The 18689-nt window shown below is 37.3% G+C and overlaps 2 protein-coding genes across 4 annotated transcripts in view; one reads left to right on the top strand and one right to left on the bottom strand.

Moving 5' to 3' along the window:
* The window catches only part of LOC107659138 (ubiquitin carboxyl-terminal hydrolase 10-like), a 43454-nt gene extending 33313 nt beyond the window's left edge, over nucleotides 1-10141 (bottom strand). For both annotated transcript variants that reach the window (XM_016447971.1, XM_016447972.1), the window contains exon 1: nucleotides 9860-10141. In XM_016447971.1, the coding sequence (XP_016303457.1) occupies nucleotides 9860-9880 (21 nt within the window). In that variant the 5' untranslated portion in view covers nucleotides 9881-10141. The remainder of the gene's footprint in view (nucleotides 1-9859) is intronic.
* Nucleotides 10142-15813: 5672 nt separating this feature from the next.
* On the top strand, nucleotides 15814-18267 carry marveld3 (MARVEL domain containing 3). 2 transcript variants are annotated; one of them, XM_016447942.1, is made up of 4 exons: nucleotides 15814-15947; nucleotides 16274-16443; nucleotides 16590-16690; nucleotides 17253-18267. In XM_016447942.1, exons 2-4 carry the CDS (start codon nucleotides 16277-16279, stop codon nucleotides 17858-17860), a joined length of 876 nt encoding a protein of 291 aa, XP_016303428.1. In that variant the 5' UTR covers nucleotides 15814-15947; nucleotides 16274-16276; the 3' UTR covers nucleotides 17861-18267. The 2 variants fall into 2 exon arrangements, with proteins under 2 accessions (XP_016303428.1, XP_016303427.1); XM_016447941.1 differs by having other exon boundaries at nucleotides 16274-16476.
* Nucleotides 18268-18689: the final 422 nt, after the last annotated feature.

The raw sequence follows: 18689 nt of genomic DNA, 5'->3' as shown, positions 1-18689 counted from the left end.
GCGGGGGGGGGGGGGGGGGGGGGGGGCAGAAAACATTTCATAGGACTCTATTGTTAAAAGTTTAATAAATGAAGTTGTTTTAAATTAAGTTGAATTCAATTAAACAAACATGCTTTTTGTTTATTAAAATACAAATAAACGACTAAAATGAAACCCAGAAAAAAAAAGAAAACAAAATTGGTAAAAAAAAAATAAAGTGGAATGAGAAAAAATAAAATGCATTTCATAGAGCCCTAAAAATGTAATTTGTTGAACTTATTAAATTGTTAAACTGTACAGGTTTCATAATTAAGTGAATTAAACATGCATTTCGATTACTAACATTTTATTTAACCTTTAAAACAGTACAGAAAAAAAGGAAATTGGGAAAAATAAAACATTTTATATGGCCCTAAAATACTATTAAAGAGCCATTTAAAAAACCTATAAAGGTTTTTAAAGTTTACTTTAGATAAAAACTGAAAAAATGGATTGAGGTTTAACTTAATTTATTTTAAAATGTTTGCTGAGTAATATAATTTCCTAAGAGAACTTAAACCAGCACAATTTAAAATATGTTTAAAAGATACTGGACTGAAGAGCATCATTGAAGGAAGATAATTTGTTAATAAAAGTTTTGTTGACAGGCACATCAATTCTTTCAAGGAAGTACAAAAAAAAAGAAAAATCTAGATTAATTAGTCAAATAACCAACTATTTTACCAAGTAAATATGGCTAAAAGATAGTTTCAAAATTCGGTAACACTTTGTCTTCATTGGTATTGTTAGAATACAGCTAACATAACCTGGAAACTATATTCGTTATGATATTGATATTTGGCAATACACCACACACAGTCATGCAGTGTGAGAAGGGCAGCGATCTGATGACTTTGAAAATCATGCCGTGTGAACCCGGTATTAAGTTTTATTCATAATTTCCCCCCCTTTAAACGGTATAAAATTTCCTCCCTCATAACTGGTTTCACCATATACTGTGCAGGCTTATTACATGATAGGGATGCATAGTCATGTATTATCACGCACCTGCAGTGCTTCTGAGAACAAAGAAAAACAGAATAACATTATATAAATAAAAATAATTTTAAAAAAAATAGGCCTACACTAAAAAATTTTCACTTAAATTATGACAAAACGAAAACACGCACTGAATCCTTCTATGCGCTTTGAAGAACCAAATGTTTTTTCATCAGACAAAAATAAATAGCAGGCCTACCTCAGTGTACAACTTGTCTAGTTTATATTTAAAAAAATTAATGTCCATGTCTGTGTCTATGCGCTGTGGGGCATAGTCTGGAGCACAACGCTGCAGAAAAAAAACGGTTTCTGCAGTGTTGAGCCTTGAAGCCAATCACTGACATATCTGTTGATTTCATGAACGCAATGGCCAGTGTTTTGTTCAGTGTTTCTGAGTTGTGCACGCTCGCGAATCCTCTCATTAGAACAAACAAAACGTACACGCAATGTAAATGAGAGATAAATAGTGCAGTAGTGTAGAGCTTCATTGAATATAACAGAACTTTGTGAGATCACGAAGAACTGAGATGAGTGACAGCTTTTTAATTATTATAAGCGGGAGCACTCTTTGCGTGCTTTCTAGGCTATAACCCATTCAGAATTTGAATACATTCACTCACAGATTCACTCGCTCATAACCACTTAAATAATATTGCCTTTTGCCATTGTGTTGCCTTTACTATTTCAGTTAATCGAAAGTGGAGCAGGTGCTTGCGCAACGAAATATGTCTATAGGCATGTGTGGTTGCACGTATCGTCACGCCACCGTGAGTTGACATATGTATAGAATATTTTTCTTAAAAAAAAATACAACTTTTAAACCGTTTAACATAGTATTAATTGATCAAAATTCTTTTAGTCCATCAATATGATCAACCCTATTACATGATTATCAAAATGATGTTAGTTGAAGCCCTAGAGTTCCGTTAAGAAAGCCCTTTAAAGTAACTGTTATTACTAAAGGTTTTCTTAAGCAAGGCTGGTAACTGGTTGCAGGCCTACAGCGGTCTTGTGAGTACTTGTCTTAATAAATGGCATCTGGTCCTATAATGGTCGGACCATACTGTAGATAACCTGCTTTCTCTGTGAAGGGTATAATTACCTTAATCCTACAAGCACTAACAGCGTAACTGAAAGTCTCTTGCACTTAGTTAAGACTAATCACTACACTGACCATTAAGCAACTATACAATTGTTTTAAAAAGCTTATTTTTCAGTAACTTCATGTTCATGCCAGTCTTTAGGGGAACTGAAAGTGTCAGAGATGAAAAACTCAACAGGCTCTGCAAGCGTGCACATAATACCCCTTCACATTCACAACTAGTTGCATGAAAAGGCAGAGCAAGAAAAAAGAGAAACTGCAGTTCAAGCACATGTAACTGTTTGCACATCACTGACGTACACTGCTGAACCGGCACCACAAGGGACAAACAGCATGCTGTAATCCAATGGCCTCTGGATGGCGAGTACAATCACAACAGAAAGAATGTCTCTTTGCCCGCTTCCACAGGCGTGCCACACGTACCACACTAAGCTCCCCATCGCTGTTCATTTGGACTGGGGATTACCACAAATTAGCCATCTGCATTATTTCAACATGCTCTGGTGATAACACACTCATACATACTTTCATGAATCAGAAAGAGCCATGGGTGATGCTCACGCAACAAATTAAAGAAGTGTTAAAAGTCACCATGAAATCAAAATTGACAATTCTTATTAGTGTATGGAATACTGCAAAGATTATAAATGATTTATCCACACATACTTAAACTCACATGCCCTCATAACCTTTAATCAAAAACATTTCCACTTCACCTTGCCAAACAACATCTCTTCTCTGATGATGTTTGCACCGGTTCGAGGGCAGGACAAAAATCCCACCATTCCAGCAACCTGTCACTCACATGAGATTGCAGTGATTAGCAAACGAGAACAATCCAATCAATACTGGATAGACAAAATCAAGTCCAAGCCTACATTACTTGTTTGAGAAGCAGTTTAAATCAGATATACCTCACAATAGGAAAGAAAAGGCGATCACTTCTGGCTTCTGTTCTATGCTGACTTCAACATGATGCGTTAATATGGAACACGTTAATTTAATAGTTTTGAAAACTTTAAATGTGCTTCTATTCCAGTATGTTAAACTGATAAACCACATTTATGAAGACAAAGCAAGAGCTGCTGTGAATGTGGTTTTATGTAAAATGTGTCAATCCCCCACAGATAAGGACAAACCAGACGCGTCACTGGATTTTCTGGTTTCAGACCTTCCCTTAAAAAAAAAAACAACAACAGCATAAGTTCTCCCATCGACCATAAACGACCATTGCCACATGCTTTCAGATATGGCTTTTCTTAGCATGCTATGGCGAGACCTTCATATTGCTCAGACAGGGGGCTCTATGTTTAATTTTTCTTTTTAGGAGAACAGTCAAAACATTCAGTAGCACCCTCCGATCAAAAAAAAAAAAAAAGCCTTCCCAATATGAGGTGATATTTGACTCCGTGATTTACAGGGGCATTTTTTTTCTTTGTAATGCCATTTTTCTAACGTCATTAAAAGTATGTCATCCTTATGTCAAATTCAAAAATATATAAAAAATGTTATAAGCTTTTTCAAAATTTCTAATTAAAACAACAGAATAACAACAAGTAGACTAAAACAAGAAGAATAAAGTTACCAGTCAAATGAATTCAGTATTAACAAATTCATTTGTACTACAGAGGTGGCACAGAAGAACACAAGTGGCTTGTGGGTATATTTTCAGACGTGTAATGAGGCTCAGAGGTGGCATGAGTGCAATTAAATTCATAAATTCAAGTTGAGATCAATGTTTTAAATATAACATTTTGATAAATTTTTCAGCTCAGCAGTAGGGCTGTCAAAATGGCTGAAAAACTAAATTCGCATTTTGTACTTAAATGAGATCAAAATTCGAATTATATTCGAATTTAAAATGCATAATTTCAGTCAGGGTGAAGAAAAGCTTTTGGCTTCTCTTCTAATTGCGGGACATGTTTGATAAAACGTTGAAAGCACAATCCGCACAAGAGACGCTGTTCCTCAGCTGAAATGTGTGCGCGCGACGCGCTCCAAAAACGGACAAACAAATCACACTTTGAGCTTCGGGCGCAGAAAACTATGCAGTGTTCATTTACATTTGATTACTTTTAGATTTCTTTTGTAGGCTATTACTTACCTGAACAGTAATGTTAGTAGAACTTCATGGAAAAATGACAGCACTATTTATTTCATTTCATTTGTATATTTGTTTTATTGTATTTGTCAGTTTGTTTTACTTTGTTTCTTTGTTCATGTTCTTACTGTATCTTATGTATAAAACACTAAAAATGCCTGCACACTGGTGCATTTACAAATTGATGTTTTATATTCATTTCATTAAATGTTTATTTTACATTTCAGAATATAAAGCAATGTTAATTCAGCTCTTAATTTGTCATATATAGATATATATATATATAAAACAAAAAGTACCGATAAGCATACCGTTAAAGTACCGAATCGATAAGCAGTATCGATAAGAGTAGTAATACCGTTAAAACCTCAACGATACCCATCCCTACTTCTGAGGCCACAAGAGGGCGCATTGAGCAAAATATTACTAATGTATGTTAATTCAAAGCATAAGATAAAATGACTATCTGTGGAAAAAGTGCATAATGTTTAAAATAATGTTTATAAATAAATTATAATTAAGTTGCTTAAACAACTATAAACAAAACAGCATCCTGTATGCATAGTTTAATACAAAGGGCGGAAAGCCAACCACACAGAGTACATTTTTCATTTAAAAACATGAGATGCAGTGGGATGGGGGGGAAAAAACGCCATAAAGTCTCGATATGTTTTTTTTCAAAGTTAAACTTGCATTAATTTTACATAGCTTTCTAAACAGGTCTGCTTTGTGCGAGACGCGAGTGCAATGGTGATAGATGTCCCTCTAGAAAATGCGCAAAATATGTGTTCTGTGTGAACAGCTTGGTTTCAGTTTTGATGTAAACAAGATCTTCTCCACATTGATGTTCACTTTTTCCCTCAATATTTTTAATTAACGCAGCAGCGCCGCATCTAGTGGCTTCAACTGGATAGGCTAACAAAAACATTATAATGCAACGACACTTACATAGTCATCACATTTCGTGCGCAACTGATAAGGCTGCCTCCTTAACACACACCTAAAATTCAAATGCAACGTTTTTGATGTATATTCGATGAATATTCAAAATTCACATTTTTTCGACAGCCCTACTTCAGCAGTGACTTTTTGTTTGAAACTATTTTCATTAACAATAGAGCAAAATCAGGCAATAGTGTTATAGTCAGGAAATGTCATTTAATATTAACTTCTTGTTTATTGAACTGTTGCATTTATTTAATATCACATTTGCAAACTCACTTAAAGGGATAGTTCACCTTCAGTTGCTGGTCCCCTTTGACTTGCATAGTGTTTTTTTCCATACTATGGAAGTCAATGGGGACCAGCAACTGAAGGTGAAATATCCCTTTAATCATTAAAAGCTGTCACTCACCTTAGTTCATCGCAATCTCACAAAGTTCCACTATAATCAACGAAGCTCTCTACACTGCACAATGAATCTCTTATTTACATTGTGTCTACACTTTGTTATAATGAGAGGATTCGTGAGCTTGTGTAACTCAGCACAAGGGCTGCACGATAAATCGCATGCGATATTTAATGCGCATCTTAGTTAATGCTGCTCCATGTGAAAGCCCGCAGGTGATGGAGATTTACCGCTGATTACAGAACCGTCTTTACTGATAAGTTGCGCGTTAAATATCGCATGCGATTTATCGTGCAGCCCTACTCAGCACTGAACAAAACTCCGGTCTTTGGAGCAGTGAGTGGATTCTGATTAACATTGTGTTCAAGGAATCAACATATATGTGGCTGTGATTCATTATTCAACGCTGCAAAAACACGCAAGTAGAGACTTTTGAAGCTCCACTGAGCTCAACACAAATATGCTGATTGGGTCAGTCGCACTGGTGCTCCTAAATATTTTTTCAGTCGCACGCAGTAGTTTTCAGTCGCAAATGTGACTAAAATGGTTGCATTGTAGAGCCCTGACAGACCAGCAATACAATGAGAATGTCAATTCAATGCAGGTCAAGCGTCACAAATCAAATCAGATGTACAACCAAGTACTGGTTCAACATATCTACGTATGCCCTAATGCGTCTTTAGAGCAACAAATCTTCAATCATACAAAATTTAAATGAGGACCTATATACACATTTAGAATGAGCTGAACAAAGTTTTACTTTTGTGCTGCTAGCCATAAATCTTGTTGTACTGTTACATTTGTGGTGCCATCTTCCCACATGCCAGCTCACTGAGCTTTTAAAGCATATGTCATCATACTTGGAGAGTGCCCATCAGCTGCCTGCAAATATTTTTTTATTTTATTTATAACAGGCTACAACTGAAGAATATCCTCTAAACTTGGCACTTCATAAACTGCCCCACCCAGAATTGCAATACATCCAACTTCCATTTTCATGGCGCTTCTTTCATTACAAGACTTGTCTTCAAATTCATCTCACATATTCAATCCAACACTGCCCTAATCCTTGTAAACATTGTTTTGCAAAGACTGTCACACACCGTTAATAGACACATCAGTTCACAAAGCTTTGTAACGGTTGAAAGTCTGACCAATGCCAAGGGAATCTGAGGGTACAGAGCAGCATGCATGTCAAGCATCCACTCGAGTAAGTCGGAAACTATTGTTTACGCGAAGTGGGATTCCAACAAGGCTGTGAATTTATTCTAAATCACAGTTAACCCAACTTCTGTTTGACGTTTGTGTATGCAGTCGTAGCAGTTAGTTAGTCAATGTAAACCAGTCTGACTAAAAATACTGCAGCAGTGCATTCAACCGATATGGCTTTTCTGAAGGCCGATGCCAATATCTCAGAGCAGGGTGGCCGATGGCCTATATAAAGCTGTTTAAACACACTATTTAATTTAAAAATAGTAAATAAGTTGCAATGAAGTTATTTCAAATATTTACTAAATTATAATTTAAAAATGAATTACTATGAAAAAAATTTATTAGATTAATACCTGAGCAACTTAAACCTCATGTTGTGTTACAAACATTTTGATCCAGTGAGATTGTTTCCCCTGAAAATGCTAGTTCGTGTTACCACAATGGACTACAACTTTTTTTTATAATTTTTCTATTTTTGGAGATTTTTTTTATCCCACCTTGTTACACTTGTGGTGTTCCTGGTTAAAAATGACCAGACAGGTAAAGGATTTTCAGGCCAAGTTTTAATTCTGTAATCCTATCATAGTATTTTTCACCATTAAAGAAACCGTCTTTGCACACTGGGAATCAATATTTTCTTCAACAAAGACAGGGTAACACTAATTTTATATACAGCAAATAGTGAATGTAACAAGAATATGACGAACTCTCCTGTTCCTATCAAATTCGCACAGACAGACCATCATGCACGTGTGTTTTTATGCAGGCTACAAATGCAGACTTCAGAGGATCTAATTGTGGGATTCACTACAGTTTGCAAGGAATTAAATATTTATTAGGTATTCAAAGACTTCTTTAAATTATATTAATATGTATTTGCTGAATGCTTACATTATATGGGTAACTACTATAGTGTTTACCTTTCTATTACTAATAAAAGAAAGGCAAACACTACAACACTTTTACGTACGCACTCAGTTTGCTTTAATTCGGTCTAATAATTCAGAAGAAAGAACTGGTAAACAAAGATAGTGAAGTGCATAAGAGGATCTCCAGTGCATCTGATGTTCTAAGTGTTGTCAAAACAAAAGTTTTTTTTTTTAATAAAAAGAAAGATGAATATAGGTTGATATATTGACCTTGGCGATATATCGGTCAACCACGAGTGCCTATTCACATCTTAAGATAACTTTGCTATGAACATGACAGTGACAGTATGACATGTGAATGATAAACCTAACAATACTGTAAGAATTACATAAAACTACTTTTAAAAAATAAACCAGGTGAAAAAAAAATGACTCAAACATGCCAAAATTAAGAGTAATAACCATATTCTTCTGACAAGTAGCCTGGCTAACTAACACTTTGACAGGACCTCATGCTTCATGTATCTAGATTGCTTATTACAGCACTTAATAGCAGCCAATCATCTTCCAGTGATAAGAAATACTAAATTTCACATATTTAAGAAACTATCCCAATTTCAACCATATGGCAACCCAATACAAGGTTGGGTTCAACTAGGCCTGTCGCAATAATCAATATATCGACTTATTGCGCAATATACGTACATGACCTCAATTTTTGGTGACGCAATATATCGCCCATTATATTCACTTAAAAATGAATGTCACCGTGTTTTGTACATTCCACTTGCGCCTGTGTCTTTTGCAGCTTCTTGTACATAACGTGGTGTAGTCATGAGGTGCTAGTTCAAATTTTAAAAATGATTATACAAAAAAAAACAAAAATTCTGCCATCATGTCTTGAATTTGTGATCATTCTAAACGCATTTTAATAGACTGAATCATGCAGTTAAAGAACGCCCTCTAAATGCACACGCACTAGTCTAGACTTCACGTAATGCATGCGTGCGCTCTGTAGGGATGTTTTGAATGGTTTTTGCAAAATACTCGATAATGTCAAATCGCACATCGTTAAAACAACAATTACGATATTATCGCAGACGATATATATCGCACACCCCTACTGCTAAGTAGTGATTGTGTGTTTCAGCAATAGTGTGCACCCTTCATTTACAGAGAAAAGAAGGTCAGGGAAAATCTCCATACAAGTTCTTTGTGCATTTTTCTTTTTTTGTACCGCCGCCACAAAAAGTTACTTTGCACTTTTTGTTAGAAAATGTTTCTTTACTATTTATTCAAGTTTTTAAGGTGTCTAATATTCTGATAGTTAATTTCCATGATCTAAATATTCTTAAGAATTAAAAGTTTGTTGTCATTTGGAAGTGTGTAGGCCTATGCTGTTACATTATGATTATATATTCAGTGGCATAAAATGGTCTTTAAAATGACAATAATATCGCTTATCGCAATTATTTCTGGGGCAATATATCGCACAACAAAAAGTTGTTATCGTGACAGACCTAGGTTTAACTTTATGAAAGTGACAAACTTGAAGATTTATATACACTTGCCAGCCATATTTTGAACATTAAACAATGCAGGCTTTAAGGTTAAGCACTATTGAGCGGTTATCGTTCAGCATGTGGCTAACAGAGCTACAATGATGTAGCATCTACACGGTGCCTCGTTTAAAGCAAGCAGCCTTCAAAACCGGTCTTATACACTCTGACAGTGCCGAACTGTCATTGAAGATGTAATGGATGTCATGTGCGCAATAAACAAACGAAAAACTCAAACGAAAGAGTTTGAATGAGGTTAAAGACGGGAAGCGATACCGCCCCCAATCAACAGGCCTATCTTAGCACGATACGACTTCCACGACTTATTTCAACTCGCTTAAACTAAAGACGCCTCACAGAAACGCTTCATGCTTTCTTACTGTACTCAGCGGAGCGCGGTAGACACGGGATATCCGATAGAAACGTCGCCAAAAGCTCGCGGAAGTTAAACGTTCGCCTGCTAATGACCGTTATTAAAGGAGCGCACCCGCGTGGCCAGGCCGCTGCAGCAGAAACGCACAACAGAAACACACGCTCGGCGCAAACACACGCTCACGGCCTCCTGACAGCTGAATATCGCCAGCCAAGTGCACTCGGGACGACATTATGATCTAAAACGTGATGTAAAAAGAGGCAGAGGCGTTTTCCTACCTGGTTACTGTGCGAAGCCATGCTCGCGGTGAGATTTCTCCACAATCACAGGATGAATGTTGTCTCGGGGGGAGGTGAGTTTGTAGTACTTGGTATTACCGGTAAACACCTACTGTGACATGGTTTCCATTTTGCTATGGTCTGTCATACGGTGGTTTTACTCGGGTTTAGTGCCGCTACTCCAGCATGTCACGCCGTTTCTCCCACCGTCGCCGCCATCTTTATCTCGCGCCCGCGCGCGCGCGCGCCCTTCTCAACGAGCTCGTGTGCGTGCGTCGAGGTTGGGCGCGCCAAAATGACGTGCAAATTCAAACTTGCGTTGGGTTACCCTAAGCGTTTTTATTAAAGGGGTCATATGATGCGAGTTCAATTGTTCCTTTCTCTTTGCTACAAGCTCTTGGTGCATAAAGAAGATCTGTAAAGTTGCAAACTGAGGAAATACATCAACTTCGCGCTGTGGATCGCCGGATCGGCTTTCACCGTGGACGAAGCGGAGTCCAGCCCGGCGTCGTCACATATGGCCCGCCGGCCGCTCCTTCGTCGAATCCGGTCTCCGCTCACTCTAGGCCGCCGTGTGTGACGTTGTGTTCCCGGCCTCAGCGCACGCTAAGCCGGGGCTTCCCCTCACGCTAGGCCGCTGTGTTTTTCGTTGCCACTGAAGATTCAAACGCGAGTTTTGGGCAGTGAAGAGTAGATCTTGTTTTTTGTAATTTCTCCGATCACAAATGCAGACATGGCTTTATGTTTACGCAGCGCGATGCAATGCGTAAAAAGACAGTATAAAGGATTGTTCACAACGGGACGAATATTGCGCGTGATTATCGCCGACGTTTAACGCCTCATGACTAAACAAAGGGCGTCAATGTGAGTGTGCACACCGACGCACAAAACGCGAGGCGTAAAAGCGTCATTTAAAAAAAAATGCCTCGGGCTCGTTTTTTGGCTTGACGCGCCGCGTTAAAAACTGGCCGACCAATGAGATTGCCGCTTTTGTTCACGTGTCTGGAGCTGCTGAAGTTACAATAAAACATGACTTGGTGTCGCTCAAGCACAAAACGGTCCTGCCGAGCACACACTGATACCTAACGACGAAGAGGAAGTAAGTAGACCAAGAAGATGCATCAAGGCAAGATGAATGTAGAGCTGCTGGTCTCATTGGTGTCTGAACACAAAGGGCTTTATGACAAACGCGACAGCGACTACAAAAATCTCAATAAGATGGAGTTGTTATGGAGAGGAATTGCAGATCAAATAGGATTCGATGTGTTTTGGGGTATTTCTGTTTTTCATGGAGCGCCATCTAATGTCAGGGAGTGAATTTGCACGTTCACTCGGCTCATCGCCAGCGAAAATCGCTTGGGTATGAACACAAAAGATGCGTTGAAAAACGTTGGCGATAAGCGCACACGATAATCGTCCCGGTGTGTACGAGGCTTAAGTCATTATAATCCGTAATTATGTCCCCACTGGATGCAACAAATGCCTCGTTTATAATGGGTTTTAATGTTTTTGTCTCGTCGCTCCAGCCGGACAGGACATCACAGTATGGTAACATTTCTGTCACACGCTTGAGGTATTCAGCCAATCATAATGCACTAGATAGTTTCAGAAAGGCGGGGCATAGAGGAGAAACAATAATGTACAGTATGTGGAAAATAATGTGTTTTTTGAACCTTAAACCGCATAAACACATTTCATTACACCAAATACACAAAATAATGTTCTTTTTAGCAACATCATATGACCCCTTTAAGAGTCTTTACTGTCAATGTCCTTGCTGGTTTCACTCAGTAAAATGACAAAAGTTAATGAATGAATGGAGTTTAATTTTTGTGGTCTTAAAACCTGCAAGATAATTATCATTTTGAGCCATGAGTTTACTCGGAAATGTCCCATGGGTTGTTTTTGATTCATGAATAAATTACGGTCTGTGGTTAATATGTTGCTAACGACTTTCTGAATAAGGACTACAACTACCACAAGGATGTAAGATCACCTGCTTGAGGAACTGGACAACAGTGTAGTTCTTGATAACAACTTCCCGTTTTAAATAACACAGTGGCTTCGAAACTAACTCGAAGGTAATTTATCTTTAAGGGAAAAAATGAGAAAGTCCTTAATAAACACAGACCCAATGTTTACATTACGTAGGCTATTAATGGCACCATTGCGTGATGACTAAACAAACGGGTAAATTGTGTGTTTTTTTTAATGTTCATTGAAATGAACTATTCGATAGAACCCTCTCTTATAACCCTTACAAATTAATTAAAATAATTAATACAAGATTTGGACCAAAGAGTGCTTGATTTCCTTGTACAAACTAACTTTTCTCACAAAAAGACATGTATTTCAAGCACGTGCTGCTTTTCGTAAATTACACCATTAATTAGGCCTAACATTTATGTTGGAGACTACAAAAACGCCCCATGTTATCGAAATGGTCCGTGTTTATTTAGAACCCTTACGAAAAATAAGTTTATTCAAGTGTGCTATTAGTATACTTCTTTTAAACTAAAAATAGGAAAGTATACTTTGTCTAATTTTTATGTACTTCTCAGAAATGGGCTTTATGTACTTCTGAGAAATATACTTAAAATGACATTTAAGTATACTTGACTTATACTTAGAAAAAGTCTAAATATATTTGAGCTATACTTGTGCTCCTAGAATCCGTGTTTTCATTGTTATACTGTAGAGGGCGCTAGTACACATATTCTGTACAGAATTTCCAAAAAAACACAAGTGAAGAAGAAACCGAAACAACAGATGATTCCACATGTAATCTAACACGATCATCAGACATAAAACAGCATCAAAACTGTGTAACGTTATGGAATAAAATGTCGACCAATGAAGAGGTAATAATAACTGTCAAGCTTTGGGGTGTTGATCGACTCTATCTACGTTTTGATTATCATTCTGAATCCAATTCATAGTCTTTTTTCAGCTTTTGTTCAAACTGTTGTTTATTTCTTTATTTTTTATTTATGAAACTTATCCACATTCAAGTGTTTAAAAAAGAATGCATGAAACTAGAATAAAATGTTTTTGTTTACAAGCAGATACCCTGTTCTTTTGATGTGTGGGCCAATTTAGTCCCAAGGAGTATTGAAATAGTACACTTACAAGTATACTACTAGTACACTGATATTTGTATACATACTACATAAAGTATACTTAAAAAATATACTTGAACTTTACTTAAGTCTACTTGCTAAAATAAACTTGAAGTATACTACTTTTTGACAAACAGACCAGGGGCCTTATTTATAAAACTTTACGTGGAATTCTTCCTAAAAGTGTACGTACGCACGAAAGACGCTCTAGATTCTGCATACGCACAAAAGTTTTCAGATTTATAAAACCATGCGTACGCCAGAACCTGGCAAAATCCCTTTATAAATCCCAGTCAGGCGAAGATTGTGCGTACGTGCATCTCCACCCCGTCTCCTCCCCGAAATCACCATATATGGAGCTTACAACGCCTTGTTTTACTATGCATAACCTCATCTGCATATCATTTCCATGCATATTCCCATCCACGTGACACCATGTTTAACACCGTCAAAGATAAAAGACATTAAGGAAATATGAGATACGGACTATAAATGCCATTTGTGCCATACATTAATTTTTATTTCTAAAAATCATCCAATATCCTTGTTATGTTTTAGAATAAATATAGATAAAAATAAAAACAAAAACTGTTTAAAATAGTTATCAGATAAATATTTTAGAATAGAGTTGATCCCATTCTTTAATACTGGCCAAATAGTAGCTTATTTCAATTGTTTTAAACAATTCAAATCAAACTAAATTTATGCAGTTTTGCTGATAAGGTGAATATCTTTTAGCTATTTTGAGTGGAAACAGACAGGCCTTTTTATTGCAGTGTAAAATTGTCTCACTGACAAAGTATTTTAAAAAGGAAACGTATAAATCTTACCGTTTTCTTCAAGTTGTAGCCTTCAAATACAGCGGTACTTTTCATAATGTTGTAGAGATGACTTCACACAACATCAACACCTCTGTGCAGCTGCGGTTAACAGTAAGATATTATCATTGGACCTATTCAAACTGGATAATGGACAGAAGTAAGTGCGCATCATTGATCATTGTTCTCGCTAAAAAATATTTTCTCATAACATAACAATTATTGTGCACCTATAGCACTCCTCGCTGTCAATAAAAGAGGAAAAGTGATCAAGCGCATTTACTACAAATATGTCTAAATTCATATAATTTTGGTATAAGTTCTGCGTAATGACTTTATGTAATTTCAGTCCTTATCTCCATATGAGAGTGGAATATTTAATGTAAATGTATATATATCGACATGAAAACAGAGCTTAAAATCATTGTTTTTTACTTCATTAATTTTCTCACTCCAGGAAAAAAAGTCCGTACGAATGGGTCAGAGTTTGCGTGCAGTTGCACAAATTTTCCCGTCAAGTTTGTTTTTTCAGTCAGCGGAAGATTGTGCGTACATGAATCTCCACCCCGTCTCCTCCCCGAAATAGCCATATATGGAGCTTACAATGCCTAGTTTTAATATGCATAACGTCATCTGAATTTCATTTCCATGCATATTTCCATCCACGTGACACCATGTTTAACACAGTCAAAGATAAAAGACATTAAGGAAATGTGAGATACAGACTATAAATGCCATTTGCGCCATACATGAAATTTTTATTTCTAAAAATCATCCAATATCCTTGTTATGTTTTAGATTAAATATATCAAGATAAAAACAAAAATAAACACAAAAAAATGTTTAAAATGGTTATCAGATAAATATTTTGGAATAGAGTTGATCTCATTCTTTAACACTGGCCAAATAGTAGCCTATTTCAATTGTTTTAAACAATTCAAATCAAACTAAATTTATGCAGTTTTGCTGATAAGGTGAATATCTTTTAGCTATTTTGAGTGGAAACAGATAGGCCTATTTATTGCAGTGTAAAATTGTCTGACTCGGCGTGTCACTGACAAAGTATTTTAAAAAGGAAACGTATAAATCTTACCGTTTTCTTCAAGTTGTAGCCTTCAAATACAGCGGTACTTTTCATAATGTTGTAGAGATGACTTCACACAACATCAACACCTCTGTGCAGCTGCGGTTAACAGTAAGATATTATCATTGGACCTATTAGTGCTGGACAATGGACAGAAGTAAGTGCGCATCATTGATCATTGTTCTCGCTAAAAAATATTTTCTCATAACATAACAATTATTGTGCACCTATAGCACTCCTCGCTGTCAATAAAAGAGGAAAAGTGATCAAGCGCATTTACTACAAATATGTCTAAATTCATATAATTTTGGTTTAAGCTCTGCGTAATGACTTTGTCATTTCAGTCCTTATGAGAGTGGAATATTTAATGTAAATGTAAATGTATATATCGGCATGAAAACAGAGCTTAAAATCATTATTTTAATCATTGTTTTCACTTGATTTTAATTTAATTAATTAATTAATTTTCTCACTCAAGGAAAAAGAGTGCGTACGCATGGGTCAGAGTTTGCATGCATGTGCGCAAATTTTCCCGTCAAGTTTGTTTTTGTAAATTCCACCTTTTGCGCAGGAAGTGGCGTACGCCTCTTTCAGGGCTGTTTTTGTGCTTATGCAAAGGTTATAAATGAGACCCCAGGGTTGGCAGATTTTCATAGCAAAACCCGCTTAATTGATACTTAAAATTAACACAATCGCGTTTCTGGGGGGTTCCACCGGTACAAATCGCGTTCCGGGGTAAAATACACGTTTTTTGGCTGGGTTCCCCTGGTAAAATTCGCATTACAGGGGCTAAATACCACATTATTGGGGTCGCTTCAACCCGCGGACATGAAAAACAACCTGCAGCAACAGTGTTAAAGTAGCCCAATTCCGCGGGAAAACCACGGACCTGGCAACACTGGAACAGACCGAATCGTGCGCTACATATAATGGTGTGGCGTTGTGACGCTGCTGTGAGGCGGAGTCAGAGTCAGACAGGTTTCACAGGTGTGTACATCCACAACAACACAAGAACCCTGAGCGAAACCCAGACAAATCACCGCTGACTTCGTTCATTTCAGTAAAAGGTAGGCTCTGGGTTAATTAACTGGTTCATTACTGAGTTAGGCTACGTGTGAGATTTTTGTGACCTAGTTTATTTTGGTGATTTGATTCAGGAAATGAGACCATCTTGCGACTAATGAAACGTTTACTTTACAGAAGTGCTTTTATAAAAGTAATATGATTAAACTGAGAATGTTTCTAGCCTACTAAAACCACAACCACCCACATCAGTTAACAAACAATGTAACAATGTGCCATGTCGGTTCTAGTATCCGGGGACTTTATATTCACCTTGAACGTGCATCAGGTTTTAAACTCATCATATTTGTGAAATCTCCTTGTTTCTCAGGCAATGCCAGAATCAAGCCGGCTTCATCACTCAAGAGACAAAGACTACCCTAGTCGAGACAGGAGAGATGAAGGTGGACCCGAGGACAGGAGAGCACCTGATGGAGACGACAGATCACGAAGCCACCGAGAAAAGCAAAGATACGCTGACACACAAAGGGACCCCCGTGTGTACGAGGCCACCCGTTGTCATAGTCGGGGAGTGTAAGGAGTGATTTTGATGTGCTGTTTCCCACCTACAAAATATGTATGTTCTCAGCAGAAGTATGCATGCATGCTGTGACTTCCTGCCCTGTTTGTTGTAATATTTTCTACAGGCCCAGTTACACCGAGACATCATCTTCATACTATGATGACAGTCAACCCTATCATCATAAAGGGGCACTTTACAACCTAAGATACATTACAACAAGCAGAGGTAAACTCACTTTGAGGTTTTGTTTGTGCTGGAGAGGCTACTTTGAAACAGTCTCTTGCTAACCTTTAGAAATTAGCAGTCAAATTATCTTTTAATTTTGGGGAAAAAAACTATGGTAGCAAACTAGGTAGATATAAGGCGAAAAAGATTTTTCAATAAAAGTGTAATACAGCTTTAATTCCAACAGTGATTTTGTTTATTTAACAAAAATTATAATGTGTACAATATGCATTGAATTGGACGAATAAGCTGTTAGCGAATAATTGTGTAGAATATAACTATTTTCCTGCTCATCTGAACAAATGTAAATGCTGCAAGACAGAACCAATCAATCACAGAGAGCGTTCGCTCACTTCTGAGTGCATTCAAACTGGGCTGCGCATCCCAAAAGCATCAAAAGAAACCATTGATGCTTTTGGGAACAGCAGTCCAGAACAATACTTATCAGAGGACAGAAAAAAACATGTTGAGCTGTTTCACAATAAACAAATTGAAATTGTAGCCTACATAGTTTGTATATTTTTGAAATCTATTGTAATGTGCACATGTTCTTGTCCTGTAGGCATCTGTCAGGCCATGGAATTCTTCTTAGGCTTGTTGCTTGTCATCTGTGCTGGAGTGAACCACAGTAACTCGGGTCGGTATCGGGATATCGCCAGCTTAGGCGGTTTGTACCAGTACTATTACGGAGGAGCCAACGCATTCACCGGAGCAGAGGCGCAGAAGGTCCAGCAGCTCGACGACCAGTTCTACCAACTCAAACTGCCCCCTTACGTCTACAGCATGGCGTGTGGCGGGGCGCTGATGCTTTACGCTTGTGCCACGCTGGCCCTCGGAGTGTTTCGCGTGCCCTACCGTTTCCCTCCTCTGCTGCTGGCTGAAGCCCTGCTGGATGTGCTCATAGGTCTCGGTTTTATTCCTGCCGTCGCTTTCTATTTCATAAAGCTGCAGGAGATCTACAACAACCCCATCTGTAAAGAGAGGGAAGCCATGTACAGCAGCAAAGGTCACAGAGGATTCGAGTGCAATCTCAACGGGGCAGACATAGCTGGAGGCTTGTTTGGTGTTCTGGGGATTATTATATTCCCTGTAAGCGCCGTGTTGGCCATCAGAGGCTTCATACGAGTGCGGAAGATGAAGCAGAGGCCGACAGAAGACAACAACCTGTGAGGGTTACGCCATTTCATGAAGAGATTCAACCGTGGAAAGCACGGAAGGTCCTACACAAGTGTAAATGCTTTGGTTAGTATTTTTACAGTATCAGAAGGATATATATTTTTCTATTTTGTATGCCTTTGCTTTCTCTTAAGAGTTTTTATGGACTTTTTATTTATTTATTTTTTACTTTTTTTCATATATTCTTCACAAACATCCATCAGATTTGATTCATCAATTAAAAAGAAACACAATATATTGAGTGAGATGATTTACACAAAATTAATTAGTGTTTCTGCAGGTCTTAAAAATGTCTTTAAAAGTCTTAATTCACCTGTCCACAATTTAGGGCCTTAAAAAGGTCTTCAATCAGAGCAGAAGGTTTTAAATTCATAAAATCATGGCATTAAATGTTGCATTCGCTGCAAAAACAAGTTGTTTCCCAATACAAATATCTAAACATTTTTAAATAGTTTACTTAAGATGCAAATGTAAAAGTCTTGAAATATTGAACAAAATGAAGCATTTATGCTTAAAACAAGACAAAATGTCAGTGGGGTATTAAAACTTGTTTTCCCTTTGAATTAAGTAGATTTTTCTGAGCCTGATATTTGTTCTTGTTTTACTTAATTTTGATCAGTTTCACAGAAAACAAGACCTCATGTCATTTTGAATCTCAAAAAATGTATCTTGATTTAAGAATCCTTCGACATTTGCACTGGAAAACAAAACAAAAATACTGTAGATGAACAACACTTTTTTTTTTTGCAATGTGATAAGAAGGTACAGTAAAAGTTATTTCCATATTCTAGTCATTGGGCTATTCAGGCCATAAGCAATTTTT

The sequence above is a fragment of the Sinocyclocheilus anshuiensis genome, unplaced genomic scaffold (genome assembly GCF_001515605.1).
Source record: "Sinocyclocheilus anshuiensis isolate Anshui unplaced genomic scaffold, SAMN03320099.WGS_v1.1 scaffold87, whole genome shotgun sequence".
Lineage (NCBI taxonomy): Eukaryota > Metazoa > Chordata > Actinopteri > Cypriniformes > Cyprinidae > Sinocyclocheilus > Sinocyclocheilus anshuiensis.
This window is presented reverse-complemented; position numbering and strand designations above follow the sequence as displayed.